The following is a 20102-nucleotide window of genomic DNA, read 5'->3' as shown; positions in this document are numbered from 1 at the left end:
GTCCAGTCAAGTGTATCCTTTAACCCACAAGGTATTCCTGGGTGCTTTCCATTACTGTACCCGAAAATATCTATATATTTATTTTGTTATGTGCTTTTTAAAATCATATTCCTTATCAGTCCACCCACATCTGTTGAGGCTCTCGGCTGTGGAGAATGCTTCTCTCTCTCGCTTTGACCCTCTGTGACTCTCAGTGACTCAGCGTGTACCAGATGGTTCCACCACAGCAACTTCCACAGCAGCCCACCATGATCCGCTTCAGCCTCAGTTCTTTTGGATATTAATTAACCAGAGGAATCCCAATGCACAACACTGTTGTAGTCTTTGTTTACCTCTGAGTAGAGGTGTGATTTCTGTAAAGGTCAGGTTGAATCCTGATCAAGGTAGCTGAATGTCATCTATTCTAGCCACTCATCAGTCTCTCCTCAGCAGCCCTGTGTGAAGCCAGCAGCCCTGTGTGATCCCTCTGTCTTACTGATTCCATCACTGCCACGTCTCCTCTTCTCTATCACCCTGGGTCTGTGTTGCGTAGAACAGAGTGGGTACTTGGTAGCTGGCTGCAGCGTCTCACTTTCAGCCCTGAGCCATGCTGCCAAACGACTTCAAGCGCTGAGTTAATTAACGGTGTGTGTGTGTGTGTGTGAGAGAGAGAGCTTTTCGTGTGTGTTCCCCTGTCGAACACCAGGTCGCTCCTCTGTGCCAGCAAAGATAAAGCCCTCTCTCCTCCCAGCAGAATAATAGGAACCCACAACCAGGCCTGCCCTGGGGAAACACTGGGACTGCAGGGTCCTCACACTCACTCACGCACACACACTCACTTGTACGCGCTCACACTCATTCACCTTTGCTATGTGCTTGGAATCTCTTCTGGCTACTATTATTCATGATGAGCAGAGAGCTAGGAGTTACTTGAGCAGGAATGAAATCCCCCACAGCAGTGTGGGTGGGTGGAGAAACGCTATAGGGGGTCAGAGGGTGTATGTGCAGCTGTTGCTATGTTTCCTCCTGCCTCCCATAGTCCCTTCCCATAGAAGCCCATAATCCCTTCCCATAGAAGTCCATAGTCGCAATTCTCACTTCACAGTCAGAGAAGAGACCATGGTTCCTGTTGATTCATTGTGTTGTGGAGGCTCTTTGTGTGTGACCTTACCTTAGTATACCTTCTGGGAGGTGACTCTGGGGGATGGTATTAGAGATATGGCTATTGGCTAGAGACCCATAGCGTAGCCTCTCAGCTCTAAACTGCACACACAGACAGACTGAGTGATGACACTGTGGAGATCTTTATTCATCTTGATAGGGCACACTCTCCTTGGTGGCTCTGTCAGAGCTCTCTCTTTCTCTCTCGGTCTTCTCTCGGTCTTACCCCGCTCTTTCCGTCTTCCCCCGCTCTTTCCGTCTTCCCCCGCTCTCTCCGTCTTCCCCCGCTCTCTCCGTCTTCTCCCGCTCTCTCCGTCTTCCCCCGCTCTCTCCGTCTTCTCCCGCTCTCTCCGTCTTCCCCCTCTCTCCGTCTTCTCCCGCTCTCTCCGTCTTCCCCCGCTCTCCATCTTCTCTCGCTCTCTCCGTCTTCTCCCGCTCTCTCCGTCTTCCCCCGCTCTCTCCGTCTTCTCCCGCTCTCTCCGTCTTCCCCCGCTCTCCATCTTCCCTCGTCTTTCCCTCTTCTCTCGCTCTCCCTCTTCTCTCGCTCTCCCTCTTCTCTCGCTCTATCCCTCTTGCCTCGCTCTATCCCTCTTGCCTCGCTCTATCCCTCTTGCCTCGCTCTATCTCTGTTCCCTCGCTCTATCCCTCTTGCCTCGCTCGCTCTATCCCTCTTGCCTCGCTCGCTCTCTCTCTTCCCTCGCTCTCTCTCTCTTCCCTCGCTCTCTCTCTCTTCCCTCGCTCTCTCTCTTCCCTCGCTCTCTCTCTCTTCCCTCGCTCTCTCTCTCTTCCCTCGCTCTCTCTCTCTTCCATCGCTCTCTCTCTCTTCCCTCTCCTCCCTGTGTCAGCCTCTCCGTCTCTTTGAAGTGAACTGTTAACCCCTGGCTGTCCCCTCAGGACACTGGTCTTCATTAAACTAAATGTGTCTATTGTTGCCTTGCCTTCATCAGCTTGTTTTTAATAAGACCGCAACAGAAGTTTCTACTTTATTCTTTATACACTAACAGTGTCTCTGTGTCTGTTTTTGGGCCTGAGAGGATGCTTTTCACGTAGCCCAATTTATTGTTACAGTGTCTGTACAAGGGGCGATTCAGCCCACAGCTAGAGATCAATTGCAATTCAGCACAGGGAAAACAACAATTAATATGTAGAGTTGTCTCATTATTGGAGTGAATGTTGGTTCAGTGCCACCGGCTGACTCTGGTCACTGATACAGAGGAGAGCTGAGGGCTGTAGCCTCGTTTCTGTCCTGTCTCTAACGGTTTCCTCCCCTCTCACGTAATTACAGATCCCTATAAAACTCTCTGAGTGAAGATGGCGTTCTTCAAGAACAACTTCTGGGTGAGTCTATTTGATGTATTATATTCTATGAGGATCATTGGCAGCTCAACATGGAGAGGTGAAAACTAGCAGTCATAGGGTTATGTAACGATCAGACATTGTTTTATTTGATTTGGCCATTATGCAGGCAAACGTTAGACCCTTTTACTGCTCATTTCTAATCTGTGAATGATACTGAACCACCACCATGATGCACATGTTGCACTCTACCAGTCTCCTGAGTGATCTCTCGCTATCTTTCTCTCTCTCGTTTTCTCTCACTCTCTCTCGCTTTCTCTCTCGCTTTCTCACTCTCTCTCGCTTTCTCACTCTCTCTCGCTTTCTCTCTCTCTCTCGCTTTCTCTCTCTCTCTCGCTTTCTCTCGCTTTCTCTCTCTCTTGCTTTCTCTCTCTCTCTCTTGCTTTCTCTCTCTCTCTCTCACTTTCTCTCTCTCTCTCACTTTCTCTCTCTCTCTCACTTTCTCTCTCTCTCACTTTCTCTCTCTCTCTCTCTCGCTTTCTCTCTCTCGCTTTCTCTCTCTCTCTCTCGCTTTCTCTCTCTCTCGCTCGCTTTCTCTCTCTCTCGCTCGCTTTCTCTCTCTCTCGCTCGCTTTCTCTCTCTCTCGCTCGCTTTCTCTCTCTCTCTCTCTCGCTTTCTCTCTCTCTCTCTCTCGCTTTCTCTCTCTCTCTCTCTCGCTTTCTCTCTCTCTCTCGCTTTCTCTCTCTCTCTCTCGCTTTCTCTCTCTCTCTCTCGCTTTCTCTCTCTCTCTCTCGCTTTCTCTCTCTTTCTCTCTCTCTCTCGCTTTCTCTCTCTCTCTCTCTTCTCTCTCTCTCTCTCGCTTTCTCTCACTCTCACTTTCTCTCACTCTCTCTCTCGCTTTCTCTCACTCTTTCTCTCACTCTCTCGCTTTCTCTCGCTTTCTCTCTCTCTCTCGCTTTCTCTCTCTCTCTCGCTTTCTCTCTCTCTCTCGCTTTCTCTCTCTCTCTCGCTTTCTCTCTCTCTCCGCTTTCTCTCTCTCTCGCTTTCTCTCTCTCTCGCTTTCTCTCTCTCTCTCTCGCTTTCTCTCTCTCTCTTTCTCTCTCTCTCTCGCTTTCTCTCTCTCTCTCGCTTTCTCTCTCTCTCTCGCTTTCTCTCTCTCTCTCGCTTTCTCTCTCTCTCGCTTTCTCTCTCTCTCGCTTTCTCTCTCTCTCTCTCGCTTTCTCTCTCTTTCTCTCTCTCTCTCGCTTTCTCTCTCTCTCTCTCTCGCTTTCTCTCTCTCTCTCGCTTTCTCTCTCTTTCTCTCTCTCTCTCTCTTTCTCTCTCTCTCTCTCTCTTTCTCTCTCTCTCTCTCGCTTTCTCTCTCTCTCTCTCGCTTTCTCTCTCTCTCTCTCGCTTTCTCTCTCTCTCTCTCGCTTTCTCTCTCGCTTTCTCTCTCTCTCTCGCTTTCTCTCTCGCTTTCTCTCTCTCTCTCGCTTTCTCTCTCGCTTTCTCTCTCTCTCTCTCGCTTTCTCTCTCTCTCTCTCTCGCTTTCTCTCTCTCTCTCTCTCGCTTTCTCTCTCTCTCTCGCTTTCTCTCTCTCTCTCTCGCTTTCTCTCTCTCTCTCTCTCGCTTTCTCTCTCTCTCTCTCTCGCTTTCTCTCGCTCTCTCTCTCTCTCGCTTTCTCTCGCTTTCTCTCGCTCTCTCTCGCTTTCTCTCGCTCTCTCTCGCTCTCTCTCGCTTTCTCTCACTCTCTCGCTTTCTCTCACTCTCTCTCTCGCTTTCTCTCACTCTTTCTCTCACTCTCTCGCTTTCTCTCGCTTCTCTCACTCTCGCTTTCTCTCTCTCGCTTTCTCTCACTGTCTCTCTCGCATTTTCTCTCTCGCTTTCTCTCACTCTCTCTCTCGCTTTCTCTCACTCTCTCTCGCTTTCTCTCTCTCTCGCTTTCTCTCTCTCTCGCTTTCTCTCTCTCTCGCTTTCTCTCACTCTCTCTCTCGCTTTCTCTCACTCTCTCTCTCGCTTTCTCTCACTCTCTCTCTCGCTTTCTCTCACTCTCTCTCTCGCTTTCTCTCTCTCTCTCGCTTTCTCTCTCTCTCTCGCTTTCTCTCTCTCTCTCGCTTTCTCTCACTCTCTCGCTTTCTCTCACTCTCTCTCTCGCTTTCTCTCTCTCGCTTTCTCTCACTCTCTCTCGCTTTCTCTCACTCTCTCTCGCTTTCTCTCACTCTCTCTCGCTTTCTCTCACTCTCTCTCGCTTTCTCTCTCGCTTTCTCTCGCTTTCTCTCTCGCTTTCTCTCGCTCTCTCTCTCTCTCTCTCTCTCTCTCTCTCTCTCTCTCTCTCTCTCAAAATCATAGAACTGAGGTTACTTAGGCTACTTGGTCCCCTTAGTGATGGTGGGAGTAGGGGCACAGAGTTAATTCCTGACATAGATGAACACACGTCATCATACAATACCTGGAAAAGAAACCAACAGGAACCACATCAATATGTTAGACCCTGGACAGATACTGCAGAAAATAAGCATGACCGCAATGTACCACTGACTGTAACACCCTAGTCTTAGAGGGATAGAAGGAGAGACTGAAACAGGCCAGGTGTTTGTCAGCTGCTCCTAGCGGTAATCTGACTGTGCTCCTCTGCACACCTGGCTGAGCTATTTCAGGTTTGCCCTGGTTCTAATACACCACTCTGTCAATTCACCGTGAAGGAGGGATATTTGGAGGAGGAAGCTGTGCCAAAAAATGTAACTAAAAGTCCAGTAACAATTGGGCCTGGCAGCGAGTCAGGAATTTCATTTGGTTAGGTAAATGAGATTCCTATCATTGATAGATTTTTTTGATTGGTTTTTATAGGTCGCAATATTTAGAGAATCTAAAGTTTATTTTTTTATTAATTCAGTTGTTGGGGGATATCTGATTATGATTTCTCTGTAACTCCCCATTCCTCATTCACTGTGCATCAGATAGTGTGTGTACTTGTTTGGTAGTGCTGGGGTTTGTGTGTCTTTGTATTTGTGCATGCTCTCATATATATATATATATATATATATATATATGTGCGTGTGCATGAAGCCTCTATCTCTGTGATGCTGGATCCTCCCTTGCTCCATTATGTAGAGATGTGTTGTGTGAGTGACTGTGACAGAGGCAGAGTTGAGTGTGTAATTGCGAGGAGCAAGCTGGGCTGTCTGTCTGCTCTGCCAGCCTGCCTGCTGACTGATCAGCAGCAAGTCATGTGATCCTGCCTGCCTTTGTGTGGCTGCAGGCAGCAGGGCCTCCATGCCTATGGAGGGGAGAGGACAACTCCTTTGTGTGGAACAAAGGCAGGTTAAAGACACTTCCCTCCAACCCAAACCAGGAGGGACGGAACTCTCTCTCAGACAGTCTCCCATCAGTCTGTGTCCATAGGAATCCAATCCATCTCACATAATGATGTTGGCTTCTCTTCCTTGTCATAGTTACGGTGTTGCTCTGCTTCTCACTGCTTGGCATACAAGCTTTACTGTAAAGGAGCAACAAAAGACTTGTCTTCTAGCTCGAAGGGCTGTTGCATAACACAGTGGACACCAGCATCCACTCCAGCTTATATCAGTTAACTTAGTTTGACTCAGCCATGAGCTTAGTGAAGTATGCATGCCGATACCAGCTTTCTCTGGGAATGGAGTCTCCAGGCGTGTGTGTCTGTGTGTGTGTCCCATTCCCCTTCCTCACTATCTGTGATTCTCTTATGCCGACAAATTGCAGCGCTGTGTAAATTCAACCTTGAGGTAATTAGCGTGTAGAGACACCTGGGAGCTGCATATCGGGACAGAGCCTTCAGTTCTGCTTGGATATCCAGAACCAGGCCAAACCATTATATTTGCATGTTTTCCACCCTTTCTTAATTAGTCAATGGAGGGATGGAGGAGGAATAAACATCTATCATAATTAGACACATTCTTAATGAAGTCCTCAGTCCACATCCTTGACAGTAGAATGACTCTCTCCTCTCAGATGAAAGGAGAGTGTGTACAGTATGGGTGTTGTGCTCTGTTCAGTGCTTTCATCCCAAGACAAAGACATTAATGCCTGTTAAGTTCATGAGAATATGCCCCCCTGTCCAATTCCCCAGTGAGATGGCTGAATGTGCGCTCTCACATTGAACACCATTAATCCTTTAATTGCACCTTTTTGTTGAACGACTCCAGACACACTCATTTTATTTAATTTAACCTTTATTTAACCAGGCAAGTCAGTTAAGAACAAATTCTTATTTACAATGACGGCCTAGGAACAGTGGGTTAACTGCCTTGTTCAGGGGCAGAACGACAGATTTGTACCTTGTTCGCTCAGGGATTCGATCTAGACACCTTTCGGTTACTGGCCCAACGCTCTAACCACTAGGCTACCTGCCTCCCCCTCCTCTAACCACTAGGCTACCTGCCTCCCCCTCCTCTAACCACTAGGCTACCTGCCTCCCCCTCCTCTAACCACTAGGCTACCTGCCTCCCCCTCCTCTAACCACTAGGCTACCTGCCTCCCCCTCCTCTAACCACTAGGCTACCTGCCTCCCCCCTCCTCTAACCACTAGGCTACCTGCCTCCCCCTCCTCTAACCACTAGGCTACCTGCCTCCCCCTCCTCTAACCACTAGGCTACCTGCCTCCCCCTCCTCTAACCACTAGGCTACCTGCCTCCCCCTCCTCTAACCACTAGGCTACCTGCCTCCCCCTCCTCTAACCACTAGGCTACCTGCCTCCCCCTCCTCTAACCACTAGGCTACCTGCCTCCCTGCACTACCATTCGGAAAACTATCAGGACTGTGTGTTGGATGAATCCATGTCTTTTTATAGAATTCATTGGTGTTCTCTGCTAGGCCTCATCTGGGCACAGTGTCCGTCTGTTCCAGGAAGTGCGCTCTGCTCTCTGAGGTGAATTTATACCCAGCCAATCATTCATCAGCAGAATGAACCCAGTGTTGCCTCTGCTCTGCTCTTCCCTCCCATCCACGTTGTGCCTGGCTGTGTCTCTGGGTCTCACGGGGCTCTGCGGTCCGGAGAGGGTTGTTGTAAACACAGTGGCAGGGATGGACGGGTAGGAGTGTTATCAGAGGACACACGCTCTCCTTCTCTCTTCATAACTTTCTCCTGTCTCTCTCCTCTCTCTACCTCTCTCTCCTCTTTTTCATTCTTTTTTTTCTTGCTCCTTCTCTCCATCTTTCCCTCTCTCCCTCCTTGTGGAGCTGTTATTTGCTTTGCTAAATTAGATTAATGGCAGCTGGATAGTCGTTCATTGTCCCGTTAGATAAAGAGCCATTTCAGGAAATTTGCCTTCAGGTTCCTGAGGCCAGATGCAAATGCACTGGTGATGGTAATGATAGTGTGTGTATGTGTGTGTGTGTGACTGCATTGTGCTCAGTCTCTGTCATGGGTTGGTCCTGTACTCAGGGTGTCACGTGTACCACAGAGCTCAATCCACCTGCCTGTTCCCCAATGGGGCACTGAAGCCATGAATCAATGCGGCAACAGGACTGTGTGTGTTCTGATCTGAAGTGATGTTAGTGCAGTATAGTTCCACATGGATGCTGCTGGTCTCTCCCAGGCACTGTGGACCAGGTAATGACTAGAGCAGGTGATGGGTTTGTTATGGGGACTCCATGACGATGTCCTTTTAGATGTGAAAGTAGTGTGACGGGATACTAGAGGCACATCATCAGTGCTGCTGACACTGCTGTGGGATTGCCTATTGAGCCCAAAGTGCACCGTAAGCACAAAACCTCAATGAGTCAGCTAGACTGGCTCTTTCCTCTGACACTGACCTGGGGCTATCAAGCCATTTTGACTATATTATACTAGATCATTATCATAACATATTGGCCTATGCTATGTCATACCACACCATATTATATCCAACTCTGAGCATAGGATCGGATATGTTTCCTTTACTATCCAGGCCTGGTAGTTGTTGATAGATGGATTGGCAGGCAGGGTTGTTTATGCTGCTGACCAGTGAGAGGACAGACCAGCTGTTCTGTACTCTGTGTGTCACTGTGTGACAGGTTTCACATGGCGCCATGCCTGTCTGCCTTTCTGCCCGCTTGTATCACAGCACAAGAATGTCCTCCGACACTGGTCAGGGAGTGAACCGCTCCGGGCTCTACTCTGGTCAACCGTTGAACCACACCGACACTGAGGCTGAGGAACTAAAACTAATAGCTGCAAAACATGAATCTGGTCAGTACCTGACCACACAGACTAGACTGACAGACATAGCTTCTCAGTGTTTCATGGAGTACAAAGTAATCTCAGCCATGGTGAGAAAGTTGTGAGTTGTCATTGTAATATGCTCTCTCTTGCATGAGAAAAACTCTCATCTTAATTGATTTAAAGGAGTAGGGAGGGAGAAGAGGGGGACTGCATGAATCAGACAAAGAGAACTGTCAAAGACCATTGGCCATGGAGTGTAATATGAAACAGACCTGTGTGATGAACGATCTCAGAGGGAAGATGATGAGATTTTCTCATGGATTTAACTCTTATGACATCTTTGGATGATAAGTTGTTTAGGGTGCGATACTGGCACGCACATACACCATACCTGGGCAGAAAATAGTTGTATTTTTTAGTTTATATGAAAAAAACTTTTCTACTACTCGGGTAGTTGACTATAGTTTATATAGAGTTTCAACTGATTTTTAAATACAGGTCTCAGAAAAACATATAATACTTAATATTGTGAATACCTCTCAGAAAACCAAATAATATTTGAAGGTATTTAAATGTATGCAAGCTATTTGATAACAAAAAAATATTTATTTGATGGCTGCCAAATATTTGATGAAGAAACAAACATTAGAGTAGACTACTTTTGCAGCTTTAAAATGATTATCACATAATGAGTAAGACATAAGGTCATTCAGTAACGCTCAACATCAAGTTGTTTGGAAATTGTTTTATAATTGCATAATAATGTTTTTTTTTTACATAAGTGGAGTAAGGAACAGTCACATTCCTCTTCTGTACAGTAGTTACATAAACTATCAGCTCATTCTTATGCAATTAAAATGCAATTACCAAAGTGTTATGTAACAAAATAACAAAAAAAGTAACAAAATATGTCTATTAAAGATGCACTAACCATAAATCCATGTTCCCTCTGAGAAAAAGTATTACTATCCACGAAGCATAGTTAAAACTATAGTTGTTCCAGGTCTGACACACACACACACACACGGTGAAAAACAAGATCTGTTTTTGTGCCCTTGAGCAAGGCATTTAACCCTAATTGCTCCAGGAGCGCTGTACAATAGTGACCCTGGCCCGTGACCCCACTCCCTGCGGGTGTCTCAGGGGGAGTTGGGATATGAAGAAACACATTTCCATTACACACTTTGTAACAGGACAAATATAAGCCCTCCCCAAGAAATGTATTACTATTACTACACACACACGCACCTGTCTGTCACATAAATGAAAGAGCTGTCATACTTCTGTCCCACTGTGTCTGTTAGCAGGGGAACTCTGTTGCTGGGACAATGAGCCATGGCGGGAATGATAACCCCCCCCCAAAAAATAAAAATGTTTCAGCCCTCATGGAGGTCAACTTCTAATTAGCTAGCAATTATTTATCTTTTCTGGAAACACAAAGGCATAATAAGAGTTGTTCAGAAAGCCAAGCCACCATATTAAATATACCCCTGGATTCATTAACTGATAAGAAAATCCACTGGGATTACTTTCATACTAATTCCTAAAGCACAAATGTGTCGATAATCGTCTGTCTCAATTGAGACCAAGAGAGTCAAATGAGAATTAGGCTTAACCTTTTTAGAATTGGCTATTTTGTTTCTGTGAAATAAGTCATATTTTCTGCCTGTGTTATTACTGAGTTGTGTGGAACTTAAGCTCCTTTCACAGATAAATTATTTGGCAGTTAAACAGACTGAACAGTAGTAGCTTTATGTAGGCCTATTGTTTGTTTGGGGTTCCTCTTCTGAAAACCCCCAGTCATTCATCGTTACAGTAATTGAATGGAAGACCGCTTGGGACCTGGTTGGTCTAATTTGACTATTTGCAAATATGTTTCAATGATTGCCTATGTGCCTTATTTGAATATACTGTAGGCTATTGTACGTTTTAGATGCTGTATGTTTTAGATCAGGGTTCCCCAACTGGGGGCACAAGGGAAAAATTTGGCCCGTGGGTGATTTTATTTGTCTCCCCATGTTTTCTAATTGTTGGACATAAAAGACTGTAAAAACACCAGCAAATCAGCTCCAATTGATTTTAATTTAGGAAATCTGTTCCAAAGTATTCCCACTCATAATATTGAGATATACTATGTGGCCAAAAGTAGCCTGCTCATTAAACATCTAATTCCAAAATCATAGGCATTAATATGGAGTTGGTCCCCCCTTTGCTGCTATAAAAGCCTCCACTCTTCTGGGAAGGCTTTCCACTAGATGTTGGAACATTGCTGTGGGGACTTGCTTCCATTCAGCCACAAGAGCATTAGTGAGGTCAGGCACTGATGTTGGGCAATTAGTCCTGGCTTGCAGTCGGCATTCCAATTCATCCCAAAGGTGTTTTGATTGGGTTGAGGTCAGGGCTCTGTGCAGGCAAGTCAGGCTCTTCCACACCGATCTCGACAAAATATTTCTTTATGGACCTCACTTTGTACACAGGGGCATTGTCATGCTGAAACAGTAAGGACCTTCCCCAAACTGTTGCCACAATGTTGGAAGCAGAATTGTCTAGTAGTCATTGTATGTTGTTGCGTTAAAATTTCCCTTCACTGGAACTAAGGGGCTTAGCCCGAATCATGTAAAACAGCCCCAGACCATTATTCCTCCTCCACTAAACTTTACATTTGGCACTATGCATTCGGGCTGGTAGCGTTCTCCTGGCATCCGCCAAACCCAGATTCGTCCGTCGAACTGCCTGATGGTGAAGCGTGATTCATCACTGCAGAGAACGCGTTTCCACTGCTCCAGAGTCCAATGGCGGCGAGCTTTACACCACTCCAGTCAATACTTGGCATTGCGTATGGTGATGTTAGGCTTGTTTGCGGCTGCTCGGCCATGGAAACCCATTTCATGAAGGTCCCACAAACAGTTATTGTGCTGACGTTGTTTCCAGAGGTAGTTTAAAACATTGAAAGTCACTGAGCTCTTCAGTAAGGACATTCTACTGCAAATGTTTGGTATGCTCGATTTTATACACCTGTCAGCAACGGGTGTGGCTGAAAAAGCCAAATCCACTAATTTGAAGGGGTGTCCACATACACTACATGTATGTAATCATATACAAATGTAAGCAAGGTTTGAAATGATTATCTTTCAGTTAAATATTATCTCTTTGGGCTTCTTGCAGCCAATTTGCAGCCTACAAATGATTTGTAATTATTGCATTCACAAAGGCAATGCTACACCTGGTCAGAGACATGTACCTGTTAGCGTAGTTAAGGGAACTATATACCTGCGTTGTGTTTAGGACAGAGCAGGGCAGCTCACCTTTCTCTGGCTTGGGTTACACAAAGACTGGTGCAGATGGGAGAGAGACAAAGAATACGGCATAACTGCCCTTCCATAGAGAAGGAAAGGTTTTGGAGAATTACATGTGAATTAAAGTCTCTGTATTACCTAGTGTACTGTTGTTAAATAATCAAATGGGTTTGAACCCAAATCCTCTGATCCCTTCTGAGGCCTCCAGCCCACCACCACTCTCCTGTCTGTAGACAGATGTCTCAAAGCAACGACTGTGTTTGGTGTCTGTGACTTTGGGTGGTTGTGGTGTTGGCCTGCTCTTAACCTCTATCCCGGACCCCTTGGCATTCCAGGCATTCCCTTGCTACTTGGAAAAAGTGTGTGTCCCTCTAGCAGGGTATTTATAGTGTTGAGGAGCAGCTGCTTGCCTGTCTGGATAGCCTCCACAACAGATCCACTGTTGACATCAAAGTGGGTGCTTCAAGGTATGGGCTATTTTGAATTCTGCCTCAGTTAGCCTAACGCACCTGTTACGTGATAACTTTGTTAGTGTTATATGTAGGGATGGAATCGCGTCTTTGAAACAAGCACGCGCTCCTGGTTTTTTCTTTTCATGTGTGGCATTGGCTTCCTTATGCCAGTCTTGTAGAAAATAAAGACATCCGCACAAGGCGGGTAAGGTGCAGGACAAAAGGAAGAAAGTCTTTGGGTCTATGCAAATTCGATGTATTCTATTGTAGCACAATACATCTAAAATGTGCATGTACCCTGTGGGAAGACTTCTTCAGCTTGGAAGAAAATTGCATTTTTGAAAACCACTCAGCTTACCCCGTCTGCCTTCCTCTGAAAGCTGGAGGAAGAATATGTCCATTTTTGTTTCCTTAAACCAGTGTCATGATTGCTTGTGGTTCCCCTCCAATGAGAGAAACAAGAATCCATCCACAGTACTAAAGGTCATGGAAGAATACAAAATGACTTGTGTTTGTGTCATCACCTCTTCTGTTGGACAGATAGACATTTCTGTTTTCTCCAACCACATGTCAAGCTTGGTTCTGGTTGCTTAACAACAAGAGAAGCGTCCACATCCACAATATTAGGACCACGATGAAAGAAAACGTATTAGTTTTGTTTGTGTTTATCTTTTACCTCCTTTTTACCTTAACAATTCATGTTACTATGCTCCAAGGTCCTCAAGGAATAAGTAACAGAGAGAAGTGTGGACAGAATTTTATATGAACAAAAAATGTATAGTAATAACATCTCTCATATTGAAGAATCTATAAAGCTCACCCCATAGAGATGCAGTACAATATAATTCTGTGGCTCACCCAAGGACTTTGTGTTTTTGCAGGGGGACAAGAATGCAGGTTTTGACTTGCTGTACCACAACATGAAGCATGGCCAGATTGCTACCAAGGAGCTGGCAGAGTTTGTCCGCGAGAGGTGAGGTGTTGTTTGGGCTGGGACGTGTGGGAGGGGTGGTACAGTATTGATGGGATATATGGGGAGGAGTGAGATGTTTCTCAATCCGTTTTTTGATTTCAACTCATCAATTCATTTGAAAAAGTGAGTTTTCTAAATGTTCGTTAAGGTTTTGAAGATTGCCTTTAAAAAGACTGATTCCAACACAGGACACGGGGCCTTGCCGGTTCTTTTCATAGTCACGTCTTTGATGGAGCCGCTCATCTCCCCTGCCAACCCTGCCCTCTAACCCACACTACTGTGCTGCATTTGGACAGACCAGCACACAGGAGTGACACACACACTCTCATACAAGACAAGACACAGCCCACAAGACAAGACACAGCCCACAAGACAAGACACAGCCCACAAGACAAGACACAGCCCACAAGACAAGACACAGCCCACAAGACAAGACACAGCCCACAAGACAAGACACAGCCCACAAGACAAGACACAGCCCACAAGACAAGGAGCTCCCTGTCTTACCACACACACATTTGCAGTAGCTGTGTTTTGCATGTTATCTGGGCACTCGGCTCAGGTAAAATGCTCCTCCTGGGTTGTTTTCCCTGCAGTCCTCTGTATTTATTCAATCTCTTAATGAGTCAATTAGCTGGAAGTTGAAGACTCATTGTAGTATTTAAGCCTGGGACTTACAGGGCTTTTCTTACAGGGGGATATAACAACCTGCACAGTCAGACCAATGGCGTAATCTTGACTATTATTCATAAGATCCCAACCACTGCACATTCCCCACAGGCGGGAGGAAATGTGGAGGCAACAAAGTGGCAGTCAGGAAATGAAATGAGACGTTGTAGAGACGCTGTTTCCCTCAGGACAGACGGAGTAACCCATTGAGCTGATTGATTTCCCTCACCTCAGCTCTTCTCTCTGGTCTTCTAAAGCTCTCTCGCAATCTGGATGGGGAAGTTCGATTTATCTAAAAGGACAATCTAGGAGGGGTTGATTAGAAATGTCAGATATTCAAATGTTCTGTATGCCTAGCTACCCATCTTCAGGGGGTAGTACTTCTCTATATCATTGAAAAAGGGATTTCTCTGTTGCCGGGAGGCTTGTGAAACTGCAGCGATTTGTTTTCGATTTGTTTGTTTATTTCTTTGCTCTCTCCTCGTCGAGATGGGAGGGGGTTGTCCCCCCCCAGAATATACTGATCTACTTTTTTTTCTTTTTTTCATCAGACTACAGATGGTTATTAAAATGTTATGTTCTTCCTGCAAAATGAGACCATTTATTATTCAGATGTGGGTTTGGGCAACATTTACACAGTATGGAAGCTGAATATTTATTTCCTTTTGCCTGGCTGTTTATACCCTATGTTTGCTCTTTATTATACTCTGTACATAATAATATGATCCATTATGCTAGTAAGATATCTAATCAAAGTTTATTTGTCATGTGCGCCGAGTACAACAGGTGTAGGTAGACCTTAGTGAAATGCTTACTTACAGGCTCTAACCAATAGTGCAAAAAAAGGTGTTAGGTGAACAATAGTTGGGAAACAAATAAAACAACAGTAAAAATAGGCTATTTACAGTAGCGAGGCTATAAAAGTAGTGAGGCTACATACAGACACCGGTTAGTCAGGCTGATTGAGGTAGTATGTATATATGGTTAAAGTGACTATGCATACAGTGGGGCAAAAAAGTATTTAGTCAGCCACCAATTGTGCAAGTTCTCCTACTTAAAAAGATAGGTACACTTCAGCTATGACAGACAAAATGAGCAAAAAAAATCCAGAAAATCACATTGTAGGATTCTTAATGAATTTATTTGCAAATTATTTGGTCAATAACAAAAGTTTATCTCAATACTTTGTTATATACCCTTTGTTGGCAATGACAGAGGTCAAACATTTTCTGTAAGTCTTCACAAGGTTTTCACACACTGTTGCTGGTATTTTGGCCTATTCCTCCATGCAGATCTCCTCTAGAGCAGTGATGTTTTGGGGCTGTTGCTGGGCAACACAGACTTTCAACTCCCTCTAAAGATTTTCTATGGGGTTGAGATCTGGAGACTGGACCTTGAACTCCAGGACCTTGAAATGCTTCTTACAAAGCCACTCCTTCGTTGCCCGGGCGGTGTGTTTGGGATCATTGTCATGCTGAAAGACCCAGCCACGTTTCATCTTCAATGCCCTTGCTGATTGAAGGAGGTTTTCACTCAAAATCACACGATACATGGCCCCATTCATTCTTTCCTTTACACGGATCAGTCGTCCTGAAAAACAGCCCCAACTTGTTATCAGTATAAAAGACACCTGTCCACAAACTCAAACAGTCACACTACAAACTCCACTATGGCCAAGACCAAAGAGCTGTCAAAGGACACCAGAAACAAAATTGTAGACCTGCACCAGGCTGGGAAGACTGGATCTGCAACAGGTAAGCAGCTTGGTTTGAAGAAATCAACTGTGGGAGCAATTATTAGGAAATGGAAGACATACAAGACCACTGATAATCTCCCTCGATCTGGGGCTACACGCAAGATCTCACCCCGTGGGGTCAAAATGATCACAAGAACGGTGAGCAAAAATCCCAGAACCTCACGGGGGGACCTAGTGAATGACCTGCAGAGAGCAGGGACCAAAGTAACAAAGCCTACCATCAGTAACACACTACGCCGCCAGGGACTCAAATCCTGCAGTGCCAGACTTCACAGTAGGTATGGTGTTCTTTGGATGCAACTCAACAGCATTCTTTGTCCTCCAAACACGACGAGTTGAGTTTTTACCAAAAATATATATTTTGGTTTCATCTGACCATATGACATTCTCCCAATTTTCTTCTGGATCATCCAAATGCTCTCTAGCAAACTTCAGACGAGCCTGGACATGTACTGGCTTAAGCAGGGGGACACGTCTGGCACTGCAGGATTTGAGTCCCTGGCGGCGTAGTGTGTTACTGATGGTAGGCTTTGTTACTTTGGTCCCTGCTCTCTGCAGGTCATTCACTAGGTCCCCCCGTGTGGTTCTGGGATTTTTGCTCACCGTTCTTGTGATCATTTTGACCCCACGGGGTGAGATCTTGCGTGTAGCCCCAGATCGAGGGAGATTATCAGTGGTCTTGTATGTCTTCCATTTCCTAATAATTGCTCCCACAGTTGATTTCTTCAAACCAAGCTGCTTACCTGTTGCAGATCCAGTCTTCCCAGCCTGGTGCAGGTCTACAATTTTGTTTCTGGTGTCCTTTGACAGCTCTTTGGTCTTGGCCATAGTGGAGTTTGTAGTGTGACTGTTTGAGTTTGTGGACAGGTGTCTTTTATACTGATAACAAGTTCAAACAGGTGCCATTAATACAGGTAACGAGTGGAGGACAGAGGAGCCTCTTAAAGAAGAAGTTGCAGGTCTGTGAGAGCCAGAAATCATGCTTGTTTGTAGGTGACCAAATACTTATTTTCCACCATAATTTGCAAATAAATTCATAAAAAATCCTACAATGTGATTTTCTGGATTTTTCTTCTAATTTTGTCTGTCATAGTTGAAGTGTACCTATGATGAAAATTACAGGCCTCTCTCATCTTTTCAAGTGGGAGAACTTGCACAATTGGTGGCTGACTGAATACTTTTTTGCCCCACTGTATATGATGAACAGAGAGTAGCAGTAGTGTAAAAGAGGGGTTGGCGGGTGGTGGGTGGGACACAATGCAGATAGCCAGGTTAGCCACTGTGCAGGAGCACTGGCTGGTCGGCCCAATTGAGGTAGTATGTACATGAATGTATAGTTAAAGTGACTATGCATATATGATAAGCAGAGAGTAGCAGCAACGTAAAAAGAGGGGTTGGGGGGGGACACACAATGCAAACTGTTGAGAAGCCTTTTTGTCCTAGACTTGGCACTCAGGTACCGCTTGCCATGTGGTAGTAGAGAGAACAGTCTATGGTTGGGGTGGCTGGTGTCTTTGATGATTTTTAGGGAATTCCTCTGACACCGCCTGGTGTAGAGGTCCTGGATGGCAGGCAGCTTAGCCCCAGTGATGTACTGGGCCGTACGCACTACCCTCTGTAGTGCCTTGCGGTCACAGGCCGAGCAGTTGCCGTACCAGGCAGTGATGCAACCATGCTTTCGATGTTGCAGCTGTAGAACCTTTTGAGGATCTCAGGCCAAATATTTTTTGTTTCCTGAGGGAGAATAGGCTTTGTCGTGCCCCACAACAGTCGTGCCCCACGACTGTCTTGGTGTGTTTGGACCATTCTAGTTTGTTGTTGATCCGGACACCAAGGAACTTGAAGCTCTCAACCTGCTCCACTACAGCCCAGTCGATGTGAATGGGGGCGTGCTCGGTCCTCCTTTTCCTGTAGTCCACAATAATCTCCTTAGTCTTGGTTACGTTGAGGGATAGGTTGTTATTCTGGCACCACCCAGCCAGGTCTCTGACTTCCTCCCTATAGGCTGTCTCATCGTTGTCGGTGATCAGGCCTACCACTGTTGTGTCGTTTGCAAACTTAATGATGGTGTTGGAGTCGTGCCTGGCCATGCAGTCGTGGGTGAACAGGGAGTACAGGAGTGGACTGAGCATGCACCCCTGGGGAGCTCCAGTGTTGAGGATCAGCGTGGCAGATGTGTTGTTACCTACCATCACCACCTGGGGGCGGCCCGTCAGGAAGTCCAGGAGCCAGTTGCAGAGGGAGGTGTTTAGTCCCAGGGATCCTTAGCTTAGTGATGAGCTTTGAAAGTACTATTGTGTTTAACGCTGAGCTGTAGTCAATGAACAGCATTCTCACGTAAGTGTTCCTTTTGTCCAGGTGGGAAAGGGCAGTGTGGACTTCAATAGAGATTACATCATCTGTGGATCTGTTTGGGCGGTATGCAAATTGGAGTGAACCTGATGGAGTCTGCAAAAGACCTGATACTGGGACGGAGATTTGTCTTCCAACAAGACAATGATCCAAAACATAAAGCAAAATCTACAATGGAATGGTTCAAAAATAAACATATCCAGGTGTTAGAATGGCCAAGTCAAAGTCCAGACCTGAATCCAATCGAGAATATGTGGAAAGAACTGAAAACTGCTGTTCACAAATGCTCTCCATCCAACCTCACTGAGCTCGAGCTGTTTTGCAAGGAGGAATGGGAAAAAATGTCAGTCTCTCGATGTGCAAAACTGATAGAGACATACCCCAAGCGACTTACAGCTGTAATCGCAGCAAAAGGTGGCGCTACAAAGTATTAACTTAAGGGGGCTGAATAATTTTGCACGCCCAATTTTTCAGTTTTTGATTTGTTAAAAAAGTTTGAAATATCCAATAAATGTCGTTCCACTTCATGATTGTGTCCCACTTGTTGTTGATTCTTCACAAAAGAATACAGTTTTATATCTTTATGTTTGAAGCCTGAAATGTGGCAAAAGGTCGCAAAGTTCAAGGGGGCCGAATACTTTCGCAAGGCACTGTAATAGTTTGCAAGCCCTGCCACATAAGATGAGCGTCGGAGCCGGTGTAGTATGATTCAATCTTAGCCCTGTATTGACGCTTTGCCTGTTTGATAGTACGTCGCAGGGCATTGCAGGATTTCTTGTAAGCTACCCCGTTAGAGTCCCGCACCTTACAAGCGGCAGCTCTACCCTTTAGCTCAGTGCTAATGGGGTATGTACGTACAGTCACTGTGGGGACGATGTCCTCGATATGCAATCGTTTTTCTGTGAGCCAGAAGGGTATGAGTGTAGGTTTAATAGCTCTATCTGCAGTTGGATGCAGGATTTCCAATGCTGAGACTGTGTAGTAGACTATCACTGCCTGGTTTGTTACTGACCAGCCAGGGGTTCATAGGGATTTACTCTTATCTATCTGTGGGTTCTCAGGGCTGCCATCGAGGAAACCTACTCCAAGTCTATGAGCAAAATGGCTAAGATGGCAAGCAATGGAAGCCCACTAGGGTGAGTATAATAGATAACCATTGTCATCAACATCTCAGTTTAGAGAGCAGTATTCTTATCATAATGAAATCAACTGTTCTATATTGGCAGGGTGCTTAGAGGATGTACAAGAGTTTGTCTGCATGATTAGGGTCTATGATTCTCTAGGGTCCATGATTACTGGGTAATAGGTCAGGGATGTGATCTACTCCATCATCCCAGAACTCTCTGCCTTCTTCACTTCCTGTGTGTGTTGTTTTGGGATGCTTTGGTTTGTTTAACTCTAGAAATGCACCATGAAGATGGACCATTCAAACAAAATGTATGAAGTCACCTCTGTAAATGTATACTGAGTATACAAAACATTAGGAACACCTGCTCTTTTCATGACATAAACTGATCAGGTGAATCCAGGTGAAAGCTATGATCCCTTGTTGATGTCACTCCTTAAATCGACTTCAATCAGTGTAGATGAAGGGGAGGAGACAGGTTAAAGAAGGAATTTTAAGCCTTGAGACAATTGAGAAATGGATTGTGTATGTGTGCCATTCAGAGGGTGAATGGGCAATATTTAAGTGCCTTTGAACACTGCAACACTGCTGGGTTGTTCACGCTCAACAGTTTCCTGTGTGTATTCAGAATGGTCCACCACTCAAAGGACATCCAGCCAACTTGCCGCAACTGTGGGAAGCATTAGAAGCAGCATGGGCCAGGATCTCTGTGGAACGCTTTCGACACTTTGTAGAGTCCATGCCCCGGCTAATTGACGCTGTTCTAAGGGCAAAAGGGGGTGGAACTGAAAATTAGGAAGGTGTACACTCAGTATATGTTATTATTAGCTAAAAAAAACACAAAGGACTTTATACCATAGGTGACATACTGCTGTGTGGTCCTCA

General features: G+C 45.5%; 1 protein-coding gene across 3 annotated transcripts in view; it reads left to right on the top strand.

The window, feature by feature from the left end:
• Window positions 1-20102, top strand: part of LOC109902564 (F-BAR domain only protein 1) — a 44143-nt gene that overhangs the window by 11562 nt on the left and 12479 nt on the right. For all 3 annotated transcript variants that reach the window (XM_020499014.2, XM_031786062.1, XM_020499015.2), the window contains exons 2-4: window positions 2426-2478; window positions 13223-13314; window positions 19153-19227. In XM_020499014.2, coding sequence (XP_020354603.2) covers window positions 2452-2478; window positions 13223-13314; window positions 19153-19227 — 194 coding nt within the window. In that variant the 5' untranslated portion in view covers window positions 2426-2451. The remainder of the gene's footprint in view (window positions 1-2425; window positions 2479-13222; window positions 13315-19152; window positions 19228-20102) is intronic.

Source organism: Oncorhynchus kisutch, linkage group LG13 (genome assembly GCF_002021735.2).
Source record: "Oncorhynchus kisutch isolate 150728-3 linkage group LG13, Okis_V2, whole genome shotgun sequence".
Classification (NCBI taxonomy): domain Eukaryota; kingdom Metazoa; phylum Chordata; class Actinopteri; order Salmoniformes; family Salmonidae; genus Oncorhynchus; species Oncorhynchus kisutch.
The sequence above is the reverse complement of the archived record's forward strand: the minus strand, read 5'-3'. Positions and strand labels throughout refer to the sequence as shown.